The following is a 21776-nucleotide window of genomic DNA, read 5'->3' as shown; positions in this document are numbered from 1 at the left end:
AGGCGCCTGTAGTCCCAGCTACTCAGGAGGCTAAAGCAGGAGAATGGCGTGAACCCGTGAGGTGGAGCTTGTAGCGCCACTGCACTCCAGCCTGGGGGACAGAGAGAGACCCTATCTCAAAAAAAAAAAAAAAAAAAAAAGCCAGGCATGGTGGTGCTTGCCTATAGCACAAGCTACCCAGGAGACTGAGGTGGGAGGTGGGAGGATTGCTTGAACCCAGAAGTTTGAGGTCACAATGTGCTATGACGGTACCACAGCACTCCAGCATGGGTGACAGAGGGAGATTCTTATCCCTTAAAAAATATATGTATATTTATAGGTGCTTTTTAGCCAAAATTGTGATAATATTGTATCCAATTTTACATTCTGCTTTTTTCACTTTATGTTTTATTGTGACCATTTTTAACATCATTAAATAGTCTTTGAAAACAATTTAAGGACTGCATGTATTTTACTGCATGGGTTATACCAGTTTTTATTTTCCAACTGTTAGAAATTAAAGTTGTTGCCGGGTGTGGTGGCTCACGCCTCTAATCCCAGCACTTTGGGAGGCCGAGGCAGTTGGATCACCTGAGGTTGGGAGTTCAAGACCAGCCTGACCAACATGGAGAAACCCCGTCTCTACTAAAAATACAAAATTAGCCGGGGTGGTGGCGCATGCCTGTAATCCCAGCTGCTCGGGAGGCTGAGGCAGGAGAATCGCTTGAACCCGGGAGGCGGAGGTTGCGGTGAGCCGAGATAGCGCCATTGCACTCCAGCCTGGGCAAAAACAGCGAAACTCTGTCTCAAGAAAGAAAGAAATTAAAGTTGTTCAAATTTTAGCTATTATGAGATGAGAATCTTTTTACTTATCTTTCAGAATATCTAATAATTTTTTGGTTTCTTTTTGTTTTTTGTTCCATTTTTTGGTATTTATTTTTTCTTGATTATTCCTTTATGATAAATTATTAAAGGTAGAATTACCAAGTAAAATGTTATATACATATATTTTTCTAGTTTTCTTTCTTTCTTTTTTTTTTTGAGATAGGGTCTTGTTCTGTCGCCCAGGCTAGAGTGCAGTGGCATGGCTTCGGCTCACTGTAACCTCCGCCTCCTGGGCTCCAGCGATCCTTTCACCCCAGCCTCCTGAGTAGCTGGGACCACAGGCATGTGCCAGCACACTCAGCTAATTTTTTGTGTTTGTAGAGACAGGGTCTCTCCTTGTTGCATGGGCTGGTCTTGAACTCCTGGGCTCAAGTGATCCTCCTGCCTTGGCCTCTCAAAGTGCTGGGATTACAGGCATGAGCCACCATGCCCGGCCATTGTCTATTTTTCATTATGGGCATTTTAAATATATACAAAAGTAGATGGAAGAGTATAATGAACTCCATATAATATAATGAACCCCATGCATCCATCACCTGCTTTGATAATTATCAAAATTTTACCTACTTTATCAATCTTCCCATTTTTGTTTAGTTTTGCTGCAGCATTGAAAGCAAGATCTAGACACTAATAATTTTATCAGTAGACACTTCTATATATACCGTCAACTGATAACCCTTCTTTTAAATATGATTACCATGCCATTCTCAGGCCTAAAAAATACCATTTATATCATCTAGTATCTAATCCATACTCAGATTTTCTAATTATCTAAAGATTTTTCTTTTTGAGACAGTCTCGCTCTGTTGCCCAGGCTGGAGTGCAGTGGCGCCATCTCAGCTCACTGCAACCTTCCGCCTCCCGGGTTCAAGTGATTCTCCTGCCTCAGCCTCTGGAGTAGCTGGGTCTACAGGCCCACGCCACCACTCCCAGTTAATTTTTTTGTATTTTTAGTAGAGACGGGGTTTCACCATGTTGTCCAGGCTGGTCTCTAACTCCTGACCTGAGGTGATCCATCTGCCTCGGCCTCCCAAAGTGCTGGGATTACAGGCGTGGGCCACCACGCCTGGCCTATCTAAAGATATTATAAAGTTGGGTTGCTATGGAAAATTATAAGGCTTTTGACATTCATTAGCACATACAATATGTAGCAGATATATTGTATTGCTTATTTGGAATACCAGAATGAACAAGACATTTCTTAACTTTTTTTTTTGAGATGGAGTGTTGCTCCGTTTTCTAGGTTGGAGTGCAGTAGCACGATCTTGGCTCACTGCAACCTCCACTTCCCAGGTTCAAGTGGTTCTCCTGTCTCAGCCTCCCGAGGAGCTGGGAATACAGGTGCCTGCCACCACACCTGGCTAATTTTTGTATTTTTAGTAGAGACAGGGGTTTCACCTTGTTGGTCAGGCTGGTCTCGAACTCCTGACCTCAGGTGATCTGCCCACCTTGGCCTCCCAAAGTGCTGGGATTACAGGCATAAGCCACCATGCCTGGCCCTCATCTTCTTATAGTTTTTTCTCAGTATAGAAGTCAGAATGATCCTTTTAAAATATATCAGATTATGTCATTCTCTGTTTGAAAACCCACTAATTCCCATCTTACTCAGAGCAAAAGCCAAAGTCCTTGCAACGGCCTGTATGTTCTGATTCCCGCATCCACACCTCTATGTTTTCCTTTTCTATTTTCCTCTCCTTCTCACTCACTGGCTCCAGCTGACCAGGCCTTGCTGCTGTTTCTTGAGCACACCAGAACTCCTGCCTTATAGCAGCTTCACTTGCTGCTCTCTGTAACTGGAATGGTCTTATCATATGATCATTTCCTTACCTCCTTCGTATTTTGCTTGAACAACAACTTTTCAGTGAAGCTTTGCTCACCCACCTTATTTACTCCCTGACATCCCACTTTGTCTGTTTTACTTTTCTTCACAATACTGATTACCTTTGGAGATACACATGCAAAATAACCCCATGAAGTTGGACTCTTATATTACACCATATACAAAAATAAACTCAAAATGTATTAAATACTTAAATGTAAGGCCTGAAGCTGTAAAACTCCTAGAAGAAAACAGGAAAAAAGCTTCTTGACATTGGCCTTGGCAATGATTTCTTGGATATGACACCACAAGCACCAGCAACAAAAGTAAAAATAAGACAAAGGGGACTGTATCAAACTAAAAAGCTTCTGCACAAAAAAAGAAACAACCAACAACATGAAAAGGCAACTTACAGAATGGGAGAAAATATTTGCAAACCATATCTAATGAATGGTTAATATCTAAAATATATAAGAAACTCCTACAACTGAATGTCAAAAACCCCAAAATTCAAACAACCCAATTTTTAAAATAGGCAAAGGACCTAAATAGACATTTCTCCAAAGAAGACATACAAATGACCAATGAGTATATGAAAAGGTGCTCAACATCACCAATTAATCAGGTGATTTGACTTCCAAATCAAAACCACAATGATATATCACCTCACACCTATTAGGATGACCATTATATATATATATATATATATATATAAAAAGATAACAAGTACTAGTGAAGATGTGGATAAAATGGAACCCTGCACACTGTTGATGGGAATGTAAATTGGTGCACCTACTATGAAAACCAGTATGAAAGTTCCTGAAAAAATTTAAAATAGAACTACCATATGATCCTGCAATTCCACTTCTGGGTATACATTTAAAGTAAATAAAATCAGTATGTCAGAGAGGTTTCTGAACTCCCATGTTCACTGCCGCATTATTCACAATAGCCTAGACATGGAAACAACCTAAATGTTCATTGACAGATGAATGGATAAAGAAAATGTGGCATATACACACAACAGAATACTATTCAGTCATAAAAAGAAAATCCTGGCATTTGTGATACATGAATGAAACTGGAAGACATTATGCTAAGTGAAATTAAGCCAGATACTTTTTGGACAAATACTACATAATGCCACTTATATGATGAACCCAGAAACATCAAACTCATAGAAGCAGAGTAGAACAGTGATTGCGAGGCCCTGGGGCTGGGGAAACAGGTGGTATTAGTCAAAGGGTACAAAGTTTCACTTTCAGAATGATAAGTTCGAGAGATCTATTACATAGCACAGTGCCTACAGTTCACAATACTGTATCGTATACTTAATAAATAAGAGGATGAGAATAAACTTTTATAGGTGATGCTTGGGTTATGGCACAGATTGTGGTGATGGTTTCATGCTTATATACTTATCTCCAAACTCATTAAGTTCTATATAATAAATATATACAGCTTTTCGTATACCAATAATACCTCAATAAAGTGGTTTAAAAAATTAACTTATAGCCTGGTGCAGTGACTCATGCCTGTAATCCCAACACTTTGGGAGGCCAAGGCGGATGGATCACCTGAGGTCAGGAGTTTGAGACCAGCCTGGCCAACATGGTGAAACCCCGTCTCTACTAAATACAAAAAATTAGCTGGGAGTGGTGGTGTGTGCCTGTAATCCCAGCTACTTGGGAGGTTGAGGCAGGAGAATCGCTTGAACCCAGGAGGCAGAGGTTGCAGTGAGCCAAGATTGTGCCACTGCACTCCAGTCCAGGCAACAAGAGTGAAACTCTGCTCAAAAAAACAAACAAAAAAAACCTTATAAAATTTACTTATTTTAATTTTCTGTCTTCTTTCACTAGAATGCATGCTCCATTCTATTTTTGTCTCTTGTTCACAGATATTTTTGTCTCTTTTGTTCACTTACTATATCTCTAGCTCCTAGAACAGTGATTAATAAAAATAGTAGGCACTTAATAAACATCTGTAGACTGAATGAAGACATAGTCCCAGACCTCAAGATGTCAACTACTGGAGCACAATGGTTAAAAACATAAGCTCTAGAGACAGAGCAGGGTTCTAATTCTGATGCTATGACTGTGTGAAATTGTTGAGTTACTTAACAGCTCTAAACCTTCATTTGTAAAGTGAGGTTATGAATAGTACCAAGACAAATCTGTATCAAATGCTGCATACCTACATTTCACAAAAATTCTCTCTCACTCCCTTATAGTTAACTTTCTTTACCCAAGTTCTAGATTCTAATGATATACTCTCAGAATTTTTTTTTTTTTTTGAGACAGAGTTTTGCTCTTGTCACCCACGCTGGAGTGCAATGGCACGATCTTGGCTCACTGCAACCTCCACCTCCCGGGTTCAAGCGATTCTCCTGCCCCAGTCTCCTGAGTAGCTGGGATTACAGGCACATACCACCATGCCCAGCTAATTTTTGCATTTTTAGTAGAGACGGGGTTTCACCATGTTGGCCAAGCTGGTCCTGAACACTTGACCTCAGGTGATCCGCCTACCTCAGCCTCTCAAAGTGCTAGGATTACAGGCATGAGCCACTGTGCCTGGCCCAAAAAAATTTATTTGAGACAGGGTCTTGCTCTGTTGCCCAGGCTGGACTGCAGTGGTGATCACAGCTCACTGTAACCTCAAACTCCTGAGCTCAGGTGATCCTCCTGCCTCAGCCTCTCAAGTAGCTGGGACTACAGGTACATGCCACCACGCTTGGCTTTTTTTTTTTTTTTTTTTTTTTTTTAATGGAGACATAGTCTTGTTACGTTACCCAGGCTAGTCTCAAACTCCTGGACTCAAGCGATCCTCCTGCCTGGGCCTCCCAAAGTGCTGGGATTATAAGCATGAGCCACTGCACCTGGCCTATTCTCAAAAATTTTAAGCAGCAGTTAAATGCTATAACATCTATGCTAATGTTCCCCTAATCATGCACATTAAACATAAATTTGCAAGAAAAACATTAATTTCTAGGTAAATAGCATACTTGCAGCTTCTAGTATCAAAAAGAAATTTTATACTTATTAAAATGGATACAGTATATTCATATTTGCAATCTGATGCAATTATCAATTCTTAGAAACCATGAGGTCTAACAGTCTCTACAAAAGCCAACTATTAAAAAAATCCCTACTTTATAAATCTCTAAGATAATGGAGTATATTAAACATGTACCTCTTCTTGACTTTCTTATATTTGTTGAGCTAATTTTGAAAATCAACAGAAACAGAAAATAGCCAGAATTCTAGGCTTGGCATTACAAATGCATAGGTGAGCGATCTTGGGTACATCCCTCTGTATGTTCAACTGTACAATACTTTTATATATTATATTTCACACAGATGCTAAGACAAAAGACTGAAAAAGTACTTCAAAAGAGATGAAAAAGATATCACCATCATAAGAAAAAAAAGAATACACACATCAGGAACATAAACTCCATTGTGTTTACTGTGCCTCACTGTGGCTAGCACTAGGTTAAAAGATAATTCCTGGTGTCAAACTCTAATGGCATGTGAAATAGAAGCCTCTTTTAACTGTCCCCAAATAAAATGACAGAAGGGAAACAAACCCCAAATGATCTCTTCCCAAAAACAATGGATATAAATGTTATTTCTCATGTAAAAAGGCTTTGTATTCAATAAAATTTGAGTTACTAAGGTTTGTTTGGGGTTAGATGGATGTACTTAAGGATCTATAAGTAGGATTGCTGAAATAAGCACAATAAAAGATACTACAGATAGTCTCTATTTTTAATAGTAATCAATGCCTGGAAACTGTATGGTAAATTAAACTAATAAAAGCAAGTCTTTTTCCCTAAAGCAAAGCAGTTAAAATTATCACTGCCACATTAGTCAGTGAGGCTTTATGGAGGAAGTGGGCCATGAAGAATGGGCATGCTTTGAATAGAAAGACGATCAAGGCATCCAAATAAGGGGAACAATAGGAATAAAGGTCCACAGGCAGGAATTCAACATGATTACAGGCCTACTACAGTCAGGAACGGAATTAGACTCCAAGGATACTAAAATCTGTGAAGTACAGTTCTTTGCCTTCAATCAGCCCAGAGCCTACCCAGGGAGACTAATAAGAAAGATGTGGTAATATCGGTATAAAAGTACCTATGATGTACTATTAGAATACAAATGAAGAACAATTTTACCTGCTGGATTCAGGGAAAATAATAAGATATTTGAGCTGAATCTTGAAGGATAAGTAGGGCTTTGCCCTCTGAAGGAAACAGAGGGCATCTGTGGCAAAGCAAACAGCAGGGACAGAGACATGAAGGTGAAAGTGTTTAGTGTACAGACCTGTATCAGGCATGGCTGGTAGGATGTACAGGCACTAGGGAATTGGAACTGAGTCAAAAGTTAAGATTAGGCAATATAGGGAAGAATCTTATTGTGAAGGCGATAAAGGGCCGTCAAAAGATTTTAAACCACAAAGCCGGGCGTGGTGGCTCACGCCTGTAATCCCAGCACTTTGGGGGGCCGAGGTGGGAGGATCACTTGAGGTCAGGAGTTTAAGACCAGCCTGGCCAACATGGTGAAACCCTATCTCTACTAAAAACACAAAAATTAGCTGGGTATGGTGGTGAGTGCCTGTAATCCCAGTTACTTGGGAGGCTGAGGCAGGAGAACCCCTTGAACCCGGGAGGCGGAGGTTGCAAGTGAGCCGAGATCATGCCACTGCACTCCAGCCTTGGCAACAGAGCGAGACTCTGTCTCAAAAAAAAAAAAAAAAAAAAATTAAACCACAAAATGGCACAGTTAATCTGTTTCGAAAAACCTGGCTGGCTGGTGGCAGTGTAGAAACTGAATTGGGCAGAGACCAGAGGCAGAAAAAACAATTAGGAGACTATGGCAAGCATTTAAATGAGTGTTAAAGTCCTAGATGATATGTGTGACAATTAGGGATGAGGGGGTAAGTTCCACAGGTATTTGTGAGTGGGGGTAGAGTGGCTAGGAATTTGTTACTAATTTGATATGTGGGTAAGGAAGAAAAAGTAATGGAGTATTTTTGATTGAGTTGAAAAGGTAACTTGTAGATAGATGTTGATGCCACTAAATAAGGTTCAGAAGTGAGGAGAAGCAGGTTTGTGGGTGAATGATGAAAATATTTCAATGAATGATCATAAAGATGACAGATTTGTTTAAAGTAGCAATAATTATATTAAGTTTAAATGGTATAAATGTACCAATTAAAAAACAGAAACTGGCAGAGTGGTTAAAAAAACATGATCTAACTATATGCTATCTATAAGAAACATTTTAAACATAATGGGATGCCATCATGGCAGACAGGAGGCAGGACTAGATTGCAGCTCCTACTCAGATGGACAGAGCAGCATGTGGAGGCTCACACCATGAATTTTAGCTGCAGATCGACTGCAAGAAAGAACCAGGAATCCCAAGAGAACCCACAGACCCTCTGAAGGAAGCAGAATGCTCCTGCAGGACCCAGGAGACACCCCGAATACTGTGAGTGCCCAAACTGCATAACTGGGAAAGGGAGATCCTCCTCTCCTGAACACACACCCCCACTGGGGAACTGAAGGGCTGTTTGCAGAAGTTTCTGACCTTACCTGGAGCTGAGTCAATTTAGAGAGCCCAGCGAAATATAGAAGTAGAGGAAGCAGCAGGAAAGCCCTGGGAGCTCGCCGGGTCTTCAAGCAGGCCATTCCTGTGTGGCACCACAGGGTTCCTTCAGGAGGGCACCAGAGGAGCAGGGAGGGGAAACACTATAGGGAGAAGGAAGTCTCCAGCTGAACTCTGTAACAATTTGAACTGGCAAGAAGCCTCCTGGCCAGAAGGGGGAGGGCACAAATCCGGTGTGCAGACTCCATAGGTGGGGGAAGAACCAAGCCCTTTTCTTTCGCAGCTGGGAGGTGGGTAGCCTGGGGCAAGTTCTCAGGCCGGATCCCACACTGCCTGGAAACAGACTTGGGGCTGTTGAGGAAGCATGCTGGGAGTAAGACTGGCCCTTCGGTTTGCATGGGGGCTGGGTGAGGCCTGTGACTGCCAGCTTTCCCCCACTTCCCTGACAACCTGCATGACTCAGCAGAGGTGGCCATAATCCTTCCAGGTACGCAACTTCATTGACCTGGGAACATCACATCCATCCCCCACAGCAGCCTCAGCAAAACCCAACCAAGGAGATTCTGAGCTCAGACACACCTAGCCCTGTCCCCACCTGATGGGCCTTCCTTATCCACCCTGGTAGCTGAAGACAAAGGGCATATACTCTTGAGAGTTCTAGGGCCCCACCCCCCGCCATTTCCACTCCATGCTACCATAGCCTGATGCTCTTTGGAAAGCGCCACCTCCCAGCAGGAGGCCAACCAGCACAAAAATAGAACATTAAACCACCAAAGCTAAGAACCCTCACAGAGTCCATTTCACCCCCCTGCCACTTTCACCAGTACAGGTGCTGGTGTCCATGGCTGAGAGACCCATAGACAGTAAACATCACAAAACTCTCTGCAGACAACCTCCAGTACCAGCTCAGAGCTGTGTAGACTTGCTGGGTGGTTAGACCCAGAAGAGACATAACAATAACTGCAGCTCGGCTCACAGGAAGCCACATCCATAGGAAAAGGGGGAGAGTACTGCATCAAGGGAACACCCCGTGGGACAAAAGAATGTGAACAACAGCCTTCAGCCCTAGACTCTGACAGAGCCTACCCAAATGAGAAGGAACCGGAAAACCAACTCTGGTAATATGACAAAACAAGGCTCTTTAACACCCCCCAAAAAATCACACTAGTTCATCAGCAATGGATCCAAACCAATAAGAAATCCCTGATTTACCTGAAAAAGAATTCAGGAGGTTAGTTATTAAGTTAATCAGGGAGGCACCAGAGAAAGGCATAGCCCAATGCAGGGAAATCCAAAAAACAATACAAGAAGTGAAGGGAGAAATATTCAAAGAAATGGACAGCATAAAGAAAACAACAATAAGAACTTCAGGAAACACTGTATACACTTATAGACATGCAAAATGCTCTGGAAAGTTTCAGAATTTCAAATTCTAAATCTTTCAGCAATAGAATTGAACAAGTAGAAGAAAGGAATTCAGAGCTCGAAGACAAGGTCTTCAAATTAACCCAATACAACAAAGACAGAAAAAAGAATAAGAGAATATGAACAAAGCCTCTACGAGGTCTGGGATTATGTTAAACAACCAAACCTAAGAATAATTGATGTTTCTGAGGAAGAAGAGATGTCTGAAAGTTTGAAAAACATATTTGGGGGAATAATCAAGGGAAATTTCCCCAGCCTTGCTCGAGACGTAGACATTCAAATACAAGAAGCACAAAGAACACCTGGGAAATTCATCACAAAACGATCATCGCCTAGGCACATTGTCATCGGGTTATCTAAAGTTAAGACAAAGGAAAGAATCTTAAGAGCTGTGAGACAAAAGCACCAGGTAATGTATAAAGGAAAACCTATCAGATTAACAGCAGATTTCTCAGCAGAAACCCTACAACCTAGAAGGGATTGGGGCCCTGTCTTCAGCCTCCTCAGACAAAACAATTATCAGCTAATAATTCTGTATCCAGTAAAACTAAGTATCATATGTGAAGGAAAGATACAGTCGTTTTCAGACAAACAAATGCTGAGAGAATTTGCCACTACCAAGCCACCACTAAAAGAACTGCTAAAAGGAGCTCTAAATCTTGAAACAAATCCTGGAAACACATCAAAACAGAATCTCTTTAAAACATAAATCACACAGAACCTATAAAACAAAAATATAAGTTAAAAAGCAAAAACAAAACAAAACAAAAAAACAAGGTACACAGGAAACAAATAATACTATGAGGTATCTCACATCTCAATACTAACATTGAATGTAAGTGGCCTAAATGCTCCACTTAAAAGATACAGAGACACAGAATGGATAAGAACTCACCAACCATCTGCTGTCTTCAGGAGACATAAGGACTCAAATAAACTTAAAGTAAAGGGGTGGTAAAAGGCATTTCATGCAAATGGACACCAAAAACGAGCAAGGGTAGCTATTCTTATATCAGACAAAACAAACTTTAAAGCAACAGCATTTAAAAGAGACAAAGACGGACATGATATAACGGTAAAAGGCCTTGTCCAACAGGAAAATATCACAATCCTAAACATTTATGCACCTAAGACTGGAGCTCCCAAATTTATAAACCAATTACTAACAGACCTAAGAAATGAGATAGACAGCAACACAATAATAGTGGGGGAATTCAGTACTCCACTGACAGCACTAGACAGGTCATCAAGGCAGAAAGTCAACAAAGAAACAGTGAATTTAAACTATACCTTGGAACAAATGGACTTAACAGATATATATACAGAACATTCCATCCAACTGCAGAATACACATTCTATTCAACAGCACATGGAACTTTCTCCAAGACAGACCATATGACAGGCCATAAAATGAGCCTCAATAAATTTAAGAAAACTGAAATTATATCAAGCACTCAGACTACAGTGGAATACAACTGGAAATCAACTCCGAAAGGAACCTTCGAAACCATGCAAATACACGGAAATAAAATAACCTGCTCCTGAATGACCACTGGGTCAAAAATGAAATCAAGATGGAAATTTAAAAATTCTTTGAACTGAATGACAATAATGAAACAACCTATCAAAACCTTTGGGATACAGCAAAGGTGGTGCTAAGAGGAAAGTTCATAGCCCTATAAATGCTTACATCAAAAAGACTCAAAGAGCACAAACTGACATTCTAAGGTCACACCTCAAGGAACTAGAGAAACAAGAACAAACCAAACCCAAAGCCAGCAGAAGAAAGGAAATTACCAAGATCAGAGCAGAATTAAATGAAACTGAAACAAACAAACAAAAAATACAAAAGATAAATGAAACACAAAGCGGGTTCTTTGAAAAAATAAATAAAATTGACAGACTGTTAGCAAGATTAACCAAGAAAATAAGAGAGAAAATACAAATAACCTCATTAAGAAGAGAAACAGGAGATATTATAACTGACATCACTGAAATACAAAAGATCATTCAAGGCTACTATGAACACCTTTATGCACATAAACTAGAAAACCTAGAAGAGATGGATAAATTCCTGGAAAAACACAACCCTCCCAGCTTAAATGAGGAAGAATTAGATACCCTGAACAGACCAATAACAAGCAGCGAGACTGAAACGGTAATTTAAAAATTATCAACAAAAAAAAAGTCCAGGACTGGCGGGGCGCAGTGGATCACGCCTGTAATTCCAGCACTTTGGGAGGCCAAGGCAGGCAGATCACCTGAGGCCAGGAATTCAAGACTAGCATGGCCAACATGTTGAAATCGCATCTCTACTAAAAATACAAAAATTAGCCGGACATGGGGGTGTGTGCCTATAATCCCAGCTACCAGGAAGGCTGAGGCAGGAGAATCGCTGGAACCCAGGAGGCAGAGGCTGCAGTGAGCCGAGATTGCACCACTGCACTCCAGCCTGGGCGACAGAGTGAGACTCCATCTCAAAAAAAGTCCAGGACCAGATGGATTCACAGCAGAATTCTACCAGACATTCAAAGAAGAATTGGTAACAATTATTTTGACACTATTCCACAAGACAGAAAGAGGGAATCCTCCCTAATTCATTCTATGAAGCCAGCATCACCCACTAATACCAAAACCAGGAAAGGACACAACCAAAAAAGAAAACTACAGACCAATATCCCCGATGAACAAAGATGCTAAAATCCTTAACAACACATTAGCTAATCAAAACCAACAACATATTGAAAAGATAATCCACCAAGATCAAGTGGGTTTTACAGCAGGGATGCAGGGATGGTTTAACATATGCAACTCAATAAATGTGATACACCACATAAACAGAATTAAAAACAAAAATCACACTATCATCTCAATAGATGCAGAAAAACCATTCAACAAAATCCAGCATCCTTTATGATTAAAACTCTCAGCAAAATCAGCCTACAGGGGACATACCTCAGTGTAATAAAAGCCATCTATGACAAACCCACAGCCAACATAATACTGAATGGGGAAAAATTGAAAGCATTCCCTCTGAGAACTGGGACAAGACAAGGATGCCCACTCTTACCACTCCTCCTCAACATAGTGTTGGAAGTCCTAGCCAGAGCAATCAGAGAAGAGAAAGAAATACAGGGCATCCAAATCGGTAAAGAGAAAGTCAAACTGTCACTGTTTGCTGACGATATGATCATTTACCTCGAAAACCCTAAAGACTCCTCCAGAAAGCTCCTAGAACTGATAAAAGAATTCAGCAAAGTTTCCAGATACAAGATTAATGTACACAAATCAGTAGTATACACCAACAGCAACCAAACGAAGAATCAAATCAATAATTCAATCACTTTTACAATAGCTGAAAAAAAAAAAAAAAAAAAAAAAGAATATACCTAACCAAGGAGGTGAAAGACATCTACAAGGAAAACTACAAAAGGCTGCTAAAAGAAATCATAGATGACACAAACAAATGGAAGCATATCCCATGCTCATGGATGGGTAGAGTCAATATTGTGAAAATGACCATACTTCAGAAAGCAATCTACAAGTTCAATGCAATCCCCATCAAAATACCACCATCATTCTTCACAGAATTAGAAAAAACAATTCTAAAATTCATATGGAACCAAAAAAGAGCCCACATAGCCAAAGCAAGACTAAGCAAAATAACAAATATGGAGGTGTCACACTTCCTGATTTCAAACTATAATATAAGGCCATAGTCACCAAGACAGCATGGTACTGGTATAAACATAGGCACATAGACCAATGGAAAACAATAGAGAACCCAGAAATAAACCCAAATACTTACAGCCAACTGATCTTTGACAAAGCAAACAAAAAAAATAAAAAGTGGGGAAAGGACACCCTTTTCAACAAATGGTGCTGGGATAATTGGCTAGCCACTAGCCACATGTATGATAATGAAACTGGATCCTCATCTCTCACCTTATACAAAAATCAACTCAAGAGGGATTAAGGACTCAAATCTAAGACCTGAAAGCATAAAAATTCTAGAAGATAACATTGGAAAAACCCTTCTAGACATTGGCTTAGGCAAGGATTTCATGACCAAGAACCCAAAAGGAAATGCAATAAAAATAAATAATTGGGACTTAATTAAACTAAAGAGCTTTCGGACAGCAAAAGGAACAGTCAACAGAGTAAACAGACAACCCACAGAGTGGGAGAAAATCTTCACAATCTATACATCCAACTAAGGACTAACTAATAACCAGAATCAACAACAAACTCAAACAAATCAGTAAGAAAAAAACAGTCCATCAAAAAGTGGGCTATGGACATAAATAGACAATTCTCAAAAAAATATACACAAATGGCCAACAAACATATGAAAAAATGCTCAATATCACTAATAATCAGGGAACTGCAAATCAAAACCACAATGTGATACCACCTTACTCCTGCAAGAATGACCATAATAAAAAATCAAAACAGATGTTGGTGCGGATGCAGTGGTCAGGGAACACTTCTACACTGCTTGTGGGAATGTAAACTAGTACAGCCACTATGGAAAACAGTGTGGAGATTCCTTAAAGAATTAAAAGTAGAACTACCATTTGATCCATCAATCCCACTATTGGGTATCTACCCAGAGGAAAATAAGTCATTATTGGAAAAAAGATACTTGCACACACACCTTTATAGCAGCACAATTCGCAACTGCAAAAACATCAAACCAACCCAAATGCCCATCAATCAACGAGCGGATAAAGAAACTGGTATATATACACGATGGAATACTACTCAGGCATAAAAAGGAATGAATTAACAGAATTTGCAGCAACCTGGATTAGACTGGAGACTATTATTCTGAGAGAATTAACTCAGGAATGGAAAACCAAACATCGTATGTTCTCACTGATATGTGGGACCTAAACTATGAGCACGCAAAGAGGTAAGAATGATACAACGGACTTTGGGGACTTGGGAGGAAGAGTGGGAGGGGGGCGAGGAATAAAAGACTACAAATAGGTGCAGCGTATACTGCTTGGGTGATGAGTGCACCAAAATCACTAAAGAACTTATGTAACTGAATACCACCTGTATCCCAATAACTTATGGAAAAATTAAAATTAAAAAAAATTTCTATGAATGACCATTACCATCTAGCTAACTACTCAAGCCAGATACCTGTGATTTATCCTAGGCTACTCACTTTTACTACCCCAGCTAGTCAGTCACCAAGTCCTACAAATTAGACTTATTTTACATCTCTCAATTCAGCTTATGTTTACAGTTTCTATATCTACTGCTATCATAATCATCAAAATTGGAAGTAACCATTTCTCTGGGTTAACAGCCTCTTACATGGTCTCCCTGTCTCTAACCTGAAGCCCCCGCCTAGTCTATCCTTCACATTACTACCAGAATACTCTTTCTAAAACAAAAATCTGAACATGGTAATTACGCCTCTAAGTGAAATCCTTCAAAGCCCCACCCTGCTCCCAGTAGTTTGCAGGATAAAATTCCAATGTCTTCGTTTAACACAGAAAGTCATTCCCACTCCTGCCTACCTCTCCCACCAATCTCACACATGCACCTTTCCCAGTCATGTGTAATTCCTTGTAGTACCTTTAACATACTAGCCTCCATGCCTTTGCACTTGCTATTCCCTGTGTCTGATATGCTCCTTCCTTTCTTCTCTCATATAGCTAAATCCTAGCTCAAATAACAAGCTTCCAGGAAACTATTCCTAACACTGTGATTTATAAGGCTATCCTATTCTTGTGTAGTACCTTCTGTAGAATATCACCATCTAATACTGTAATTGTGAGTTTACCCATTTCACTAGTCCACAAGATCCCTGAGGACAGAGAATATGTCTCATTTGATTTTATAGCATGTAGCAGTGTCTGCCACATATGGTAGGCACTCAGAAGACATTTGTCGAAGGAGTTTAGTTTTGGACCTATTAGTTGATGTGGTTGAATTACACGTAGGTGGAGAGATCCTATATATTGCTATGTGAAAAGGCAGCAAGCACAATAATGTTCTTGTTTAAAAATCATAAAGTTACTGAAAGTAAACAAAGAATTACAGATCTAAAGTCAGTTCAGAACTAGAAGAAGTGCATAAATATGTCTATTGAAAATGGCCAAGAACAGACCCTGATAAACAGTAAATGTAAGGAGGTGGAAGAAGAAACAGTGGGAGTATAAAAGAATAAGGGAAAACAGAACCATGGAAAGCCAGGAGAAGGGGAAAAGGTAGTGTCAAATATTGGAGCCAATGAAATCTCAGGAAAATACTGTTGCGCAGGTAGACATTTTAGGTTCTCTTGTTTATATCACCCTTACCTAATGCAATACACAAAAAGCACAGGTGACAACTTAGTACAATATTGTATATTCTGCTTTTTTAGGTTTAAAATTGGTTATATTTAACTTTCCAGCTCTAAAACCAAATGAAAATCATTAAGATACCTTATCTGAAACTGTTATAAAGTGTTTATTAAACTAAGGAGATGAGAAAATTAAAATACTTAAATATCTTTTTTCTTTCCTTAATTATCTCTTATTTGGGTATCTATTATCATTATTTAAAAAATATCTAACATGGATTTGAGGGGAGGGGCTTTTGTATTATTTAAGTTTACATTAGTGGTATAGTACCCTGAGGAATAGTATTCACTATCTGGCAACATTTAAACATCAAAAATTTTCATTTGCTAATTGCTTCTAATTGAAGAAACTCCTGTTTCTAATGATACATCTTAATTTTAATTTTTAATTAAGTGTCTTCATACAACTGTAATTTCTGATACATAAAAATACTTTATGGTAAACAAATTAAATCATACCATTTCACATAGTAACCATAAAACAATAAGCATACCCCTGTATCTGTATCCGATTTTGATGAACTTAGACTTTCCTGAGAGGGTGATGGAGACACACGTCCTAAAAACAACATAATAATTATAAAAAAGGGATGTATGTACACACACAGACCCACCAAAATACAACATTCAGAAGTAATGACACGGCAATGTCTAATAGTTAGAGAATATAGTATTCTAGAAAAACACTAACAATTGAGGCATAACCCCATAAGAGCCAAAATATTTGTTTTAATCATTTTTACATAAAAACTTCATAAAATGGCTTAACCATTTCCCTACTTTAGTAAACCAAATAACATTAAATCTTCAGTATTCAAATAGAACACATTCTTATTAATCATGACAAGTAGCAAGAGGAACAATAAAGGAGCAGAAAGGGTCAGGGCTGCAGTTAGTCTCAAGGGCCACTGAAAATAGTCTTTTCGCTTAAGGCAGGGCAGTAAAAGAAATGACAAACAGCGAGGACTAGAAAAACTCACCATATAGTAAACACAGTTTAATTTCTTGTCAAATTATTGTCATCTTCAACTAAGTATTGAAACATAATGCAAGCAATACTCACAGGATGTACTCAAGTATATGAGGCCTAGCTTGCCAGTTTAGTGAATCTCCCTAGACTTCTATGTTCCTCAAATTGGTGCTTTGACTATTCACTCTCACCCACGGCCACCTTTTTTCTCCTTCCTCCTATGCTTTACTTCTTGTTTGCAGCCTTACTTGATGGCAGGGAGGGTGTGGAAAAAACTTATTACACAGTTAAATAGTTATTAGAGAAGAATCCCATAAACTTAAAAGCCCAAATTTACATCAACTCTACATACATGTACATAGTTGAAATCAGTGTGTACATAATGTTCTGAGGCTTCTCTTTTCAACATTTTTTTCATATATCCCTTGATGTATTGACAATTCACATTCATTTTCCATGACTCTTTCCTTAATCTTTTTTACTTACTGGAGAGAGATATATATATATGATTTTCATTCTTTTTCTAGTTAATTAGCAATTCTATTTTAACCTAGGATAGAACTGAAGGTTGCCAGAGGAAACCAAATAACATGTTCTCAATAGTTGATGAAATTAACTACACACTACACCTGGAAAGGGATAAATCAAAAGCTTTGTGGCACCTCTTTTCATTGGGTTTAGAGACTTTTTACCACTGACGTCTGTCTTACTTTCAAGTTTTTGGCTATTATCATAAACAGTGGTTGCTGCAAATGACTGCCAGAAAAGTAGGGCATCAGTATACTTATGATGAATGTAAAAACTTCAGGTTTCTGTAGATTTTTAAATACATGAAAAATACCTTCAGTATTGTATTTCATTCGCATATTGTTGAAATAGTCAAAAGCATTTTTTAAAGCCCATATTCTCACTACATTGTCTTGTCCAGCTGAGGCAAGTAATCGGCCACAGTGAGAAAATTTCATGGTCCAAACAGCCCCCTATGAAAACAAAGAAGGTTCAAAGTTAATACTTTACAACTTTAGAGACTTTACTTTTGGCCGGGCATGGTGGCTCACATCTGTAATCTCAGCACTTTGGGAGGCTGAGGCAGGTGGATCACCTAAGGTCAGGAGTTCGAGACCATTCTGGCCAACATGGTAAAACCCCATCTCTACTAAAAATACAAAAATTAGCTAGGCATGGTGGTGGGCGCCTATAATCCCAGCCACTTGGGAGGCTGAGGCAGGAGGATCACTTGAACCTGGGAGGTGAAGGGTGCAGTGAGCTGAGACCGTGCCATTGCACTCCAGCCTGGGCAACAAAAGCGCAACTCTATCTAAAAATAATAATAAATAAAATAAAATTTAGAGACAAGACTTTAAAGCCAAAGTTTAAAATTATGCCAAACAATGTATACTAAGATAATCCTCACATTGCTAACACTATTTAAGTCCAAAAGTTCAATGGTGCTTTAATACCACAAAAGCAGACTTTCAGAAGAAAGGTAGGGTAAGATAGTTGTGGTGTTCCATAATCTAAACTAACAACTTCAAGAACTCAAACCCTGTCCACATATTAACAGAAATGGGAGTTCTAAAGTGGTCAGAAATCTTCATTGGAAAAGCACAAATCCTAGTTGGGGATCTCAGTCCCCTAGCTGAACGTAAAGACGGGTGGCAGAGCCCTCAGCATAGCACTAACAACTGAGCAGGATTGAGGAAGACTAAAGCCCACCTTGGCAGTGACCCTCATAGCACCAGGTACTTAGAAGTATTACAGTTTTGGAATGGGCTGGGCATGGTGGCACGTGCTTGCAATCCCAGCACTTTGGGAGGTCCAGGTGGGTGGATCACTTGAGTTCAGGAGTTCGAGACTAGCCTGGGCAACATGGTGAAACCCCATCTCTACAAAAACCACAAAAAATTAGCCAGGCATGGTGGTGCGCACCTGTGGTCCCAGCTACTCAGGAGGCTGAGGAGGGAGGACTGCTTGAGCTCAGGAGGCAGAGGCTGCAGTGAGCAGAGATCCCGCCCCTGCACTCCAGCTGGGTGACAGAGCAAGACTTTGCCACAAAAAGGAAAAAAAAAAGGTAGTAGTATTAGAATGGTGCATCCTACTTTTCTCTCTAGAAACAAGGTTTCAAAGTATATGGCCAGAATCTCTAGACACTGAAAACAGTAGGGAAGTATGTGTGTGTGGTGGTGGTCGAGGAGAAGGGAGAAAGAACACGAACCTCTTAAGTTGGAAAGACCAAATCTTATTACAAGAAATACTATTATATACACATTCAGATGTATCAAAAAGATTATGCCACAGCCCATTTATTGAAATAACCATTCACTTCTACAAAATTCAAGTGTATTAAAAATGAGTCATTTGGAGCCTACTACAATGAGATTTTATTTAAAACAGGAAACAACGAGTCAATACAGTACTAGGAAATTTATCAATTTCCTTGAAAATACTAAAATCAACTCAAACATTTTATCTGTAGATTGTAAGCATCAAAATTTAAATTTGAATTTGGTTGCCATCCAATATATTTACGGTTGCTTCCTTCCAGTTAAGCCAACTTTTAGACTTAAAATGTAAACAGATTCCCTAATCAAGGGTACAACATTATTCAGTTCTAAATTTTATCACTGCTTTCCTTGTGTTCCTAGCATTTTCAGGGGTTAACTGCAATACAGTTTGCGCAATTGCATCTACATTGGTACTTTTGAACTCTAAAGGAGCACTTGAACTTTTACCTCTCTCCTTGTTTTAGCTGAATATCTCACTTTACAACATATATTGAGCTTCTGATGTATTTTGTAAATTATTTAAAATATGGTTGGGAACATTTTAAACATTTTTCAAAGTTACAGACCACCCTCTAATTTACCTGCTTTAAAGTTTGGTGCCTTTGCATAGGTTTCTTAGTGATACAGGCTGAGAGTTTACTTATTCAATAACTCATTTTTTTCTTTTTCTTTTCTTTTTTCTTTTTTTTTCGAGACGTAGTCTTTTACTCTGTAGCCCAGGCTGCAGTGCAGTGGCACGACCTCGACTCACCACAACCTCTGCCTCCCGGATTCAAGCAATTCTCCTGCCTCAGCCTCCCAAGTAGCTGGGATTACAGGCACCCACCACCATGCTCGGCTAATTTTTATATTTTTCATAGAGACAGAGTTTCGTCATATTGGTCAGGCTGTCTCGAACTCCTGAACTCAAGTGATTCGCCTGTCTTGGCCTCCCAAAGTGCTGGGATTACAGGCGTGAGCCACCACACCTGGCCGATAAGTCACTTCTGGAATACTTCAGAGACAGACCCTGTATTACCTATTCATTAAATCATGTTAACATAAATTCACCGTTCTTGAGTCAGGCTAGCAAAGTTACATACATAGAGATAGTTTTGTAGAAGCCAAAGTATTTCTCTTAACAAAAACAGTATCAATCCTAAAAAATGAAAAAGTTGCTTACCATATGTTCACCACTAAGATCTTGCACCACTTTGATCTGATCAAAATCATAAGGTCCTTTGAAACCGTGTGCTGCTTTGAATTTAACTGGTCTTGTGTATGGCATTCCTTCATCATCACTTGATGAAGGATCATCTTGATCAGTATGAAACACTGAACAGAAAAGCAATAGAAATCACTACTAGCTAATATAGATATTGCTACTATCATAGTTTCATATTTCCTGCATACCAAGAAAATTCATTAAATGGAAGAGCAAAATTTATTTATTATGTAACATACTGGTTAAAAACATGGAGTCTAACGCCAGACTGCCAGGTTCAAATCCAGCTCTGTCATTTATTATCTGTGTGACCACAGGCAAGTTACTCAACTTTGGATGCCTCTTAGTTTTCTCATCTATCAAATGGGGATATGATGGTACTTACCTCATAGGGTTTCTATGGGATTAAATGAATTAATACAGGTAAAAGTGCTTAGTACAGTCCCAGGCACTAAATAAGTACTATGTAAGTTTCATCAAATAAAACAAATGAGTACAATAATGACAAAGGCATAGGAGGTCAAGATATTTGCAAATTTAGAAAATTTACCTAATTTAAAAAAATTTATTTATTTATTTTTATACAGACAGGGGGTCTCACTATGTTGCCCAAGCTGGTCTCCAACTCCTGGGCTTAAGTGATCCTCCTGCCTTAGCCTTCCAAAGTGTTGGGATTACAGATATGAGCCACCATACCCAGACCTACCTAATTTTGAAAATACAGTTATTCCCCAGTATCCATGGCAAGACCTGCTATGGGTATCAAAATCTGCGAATGCTCAAATCCCTTAACATAAAATGGCACGGTATTTGCATATAACCTATGCACAACCTTTCATGTACTTTCTTTCTTTTTTAAAGACAGGGTTTCAGGTTGGAGTGCAGTGGTGCAATCATAGGTCACTACAGCCCTGAACTCTTGGGCTCAAGCAATCCTATTCCTCAGCCTTCTGAGTAGCTGGGACTGTAGGCACACTTCACTACACCAAGCTAATTTTTATTTTTTAGTAGAGACAGGGTCTCACTATGTTTGACCAGGCTAGTCTCAAACTCCTGGCCTCAAGCAGTTCTCCTGTCTTGGCCTCTCAAAGTACTGGGATTATAGGCATGAGCCACCAGGCCTCGCCCTACTGTATACTTTAATCTCTAGATTACTTATAATATCTACTGCAACATAAATGCTATATAAATAGTTGTTATTTTTTCTATTGTTTTATTTTTTACGTTTTATTTATT

At 39.3% G+C, this 21776-nt stretch overlaps 1 protein-coding gene across 3 annotated transcripts in view; it reads right to left on the bottom strand.

The window, feature by feature from the left end:
* Positions 1–21776, bottom strand: part of WDR44 (WD repeat domain 44) — a 103057-nt gene that overhangs the window by 23433 nt on the left and 57848 nt on the right. For all 3 annotated transcript variants that reach the window (XM_011977132.1, XM_011977133.1, XM_011977135.1), the window contains 3 exons: positions 20499–20650; positions 17893–18031; positions 16576–16640 (listed from right to left, as the gene is read on the bottom strand). In XM_011977132.1, the coding sequence (XP_011832522.1) occupies positions 16576–16640; positions 17893–18031; positions 20499–20650 (356 nt within the window). The remainder of the gene's footprint in view (positions 1–16575; positions 16641–17892; positions 18032–20498; positions 20651–21776) is intronic.

The sequence above is a fragment of the Mandrillus leucophaeus genome, unplaced genomic scaffold (genome assembly GCF_000951045.1).
Source record: "Mandrillus leucophaeus isolate KB7577 unplaced genomic scaffold, Mleu.le_1.0 Scaffold174, whole genome shotgun sequence".
Classification (NCBI taxonomy): domain Eukaryota; kingdom Metazoa; phylum Chordata; class Mammalia; order Primates; family Cercopithecidae; genus Mandrillus; species Mandrillus leucophaeus.
This window is presented reverse-complemented; position numbering and strand designations above follow the sequence as displayed.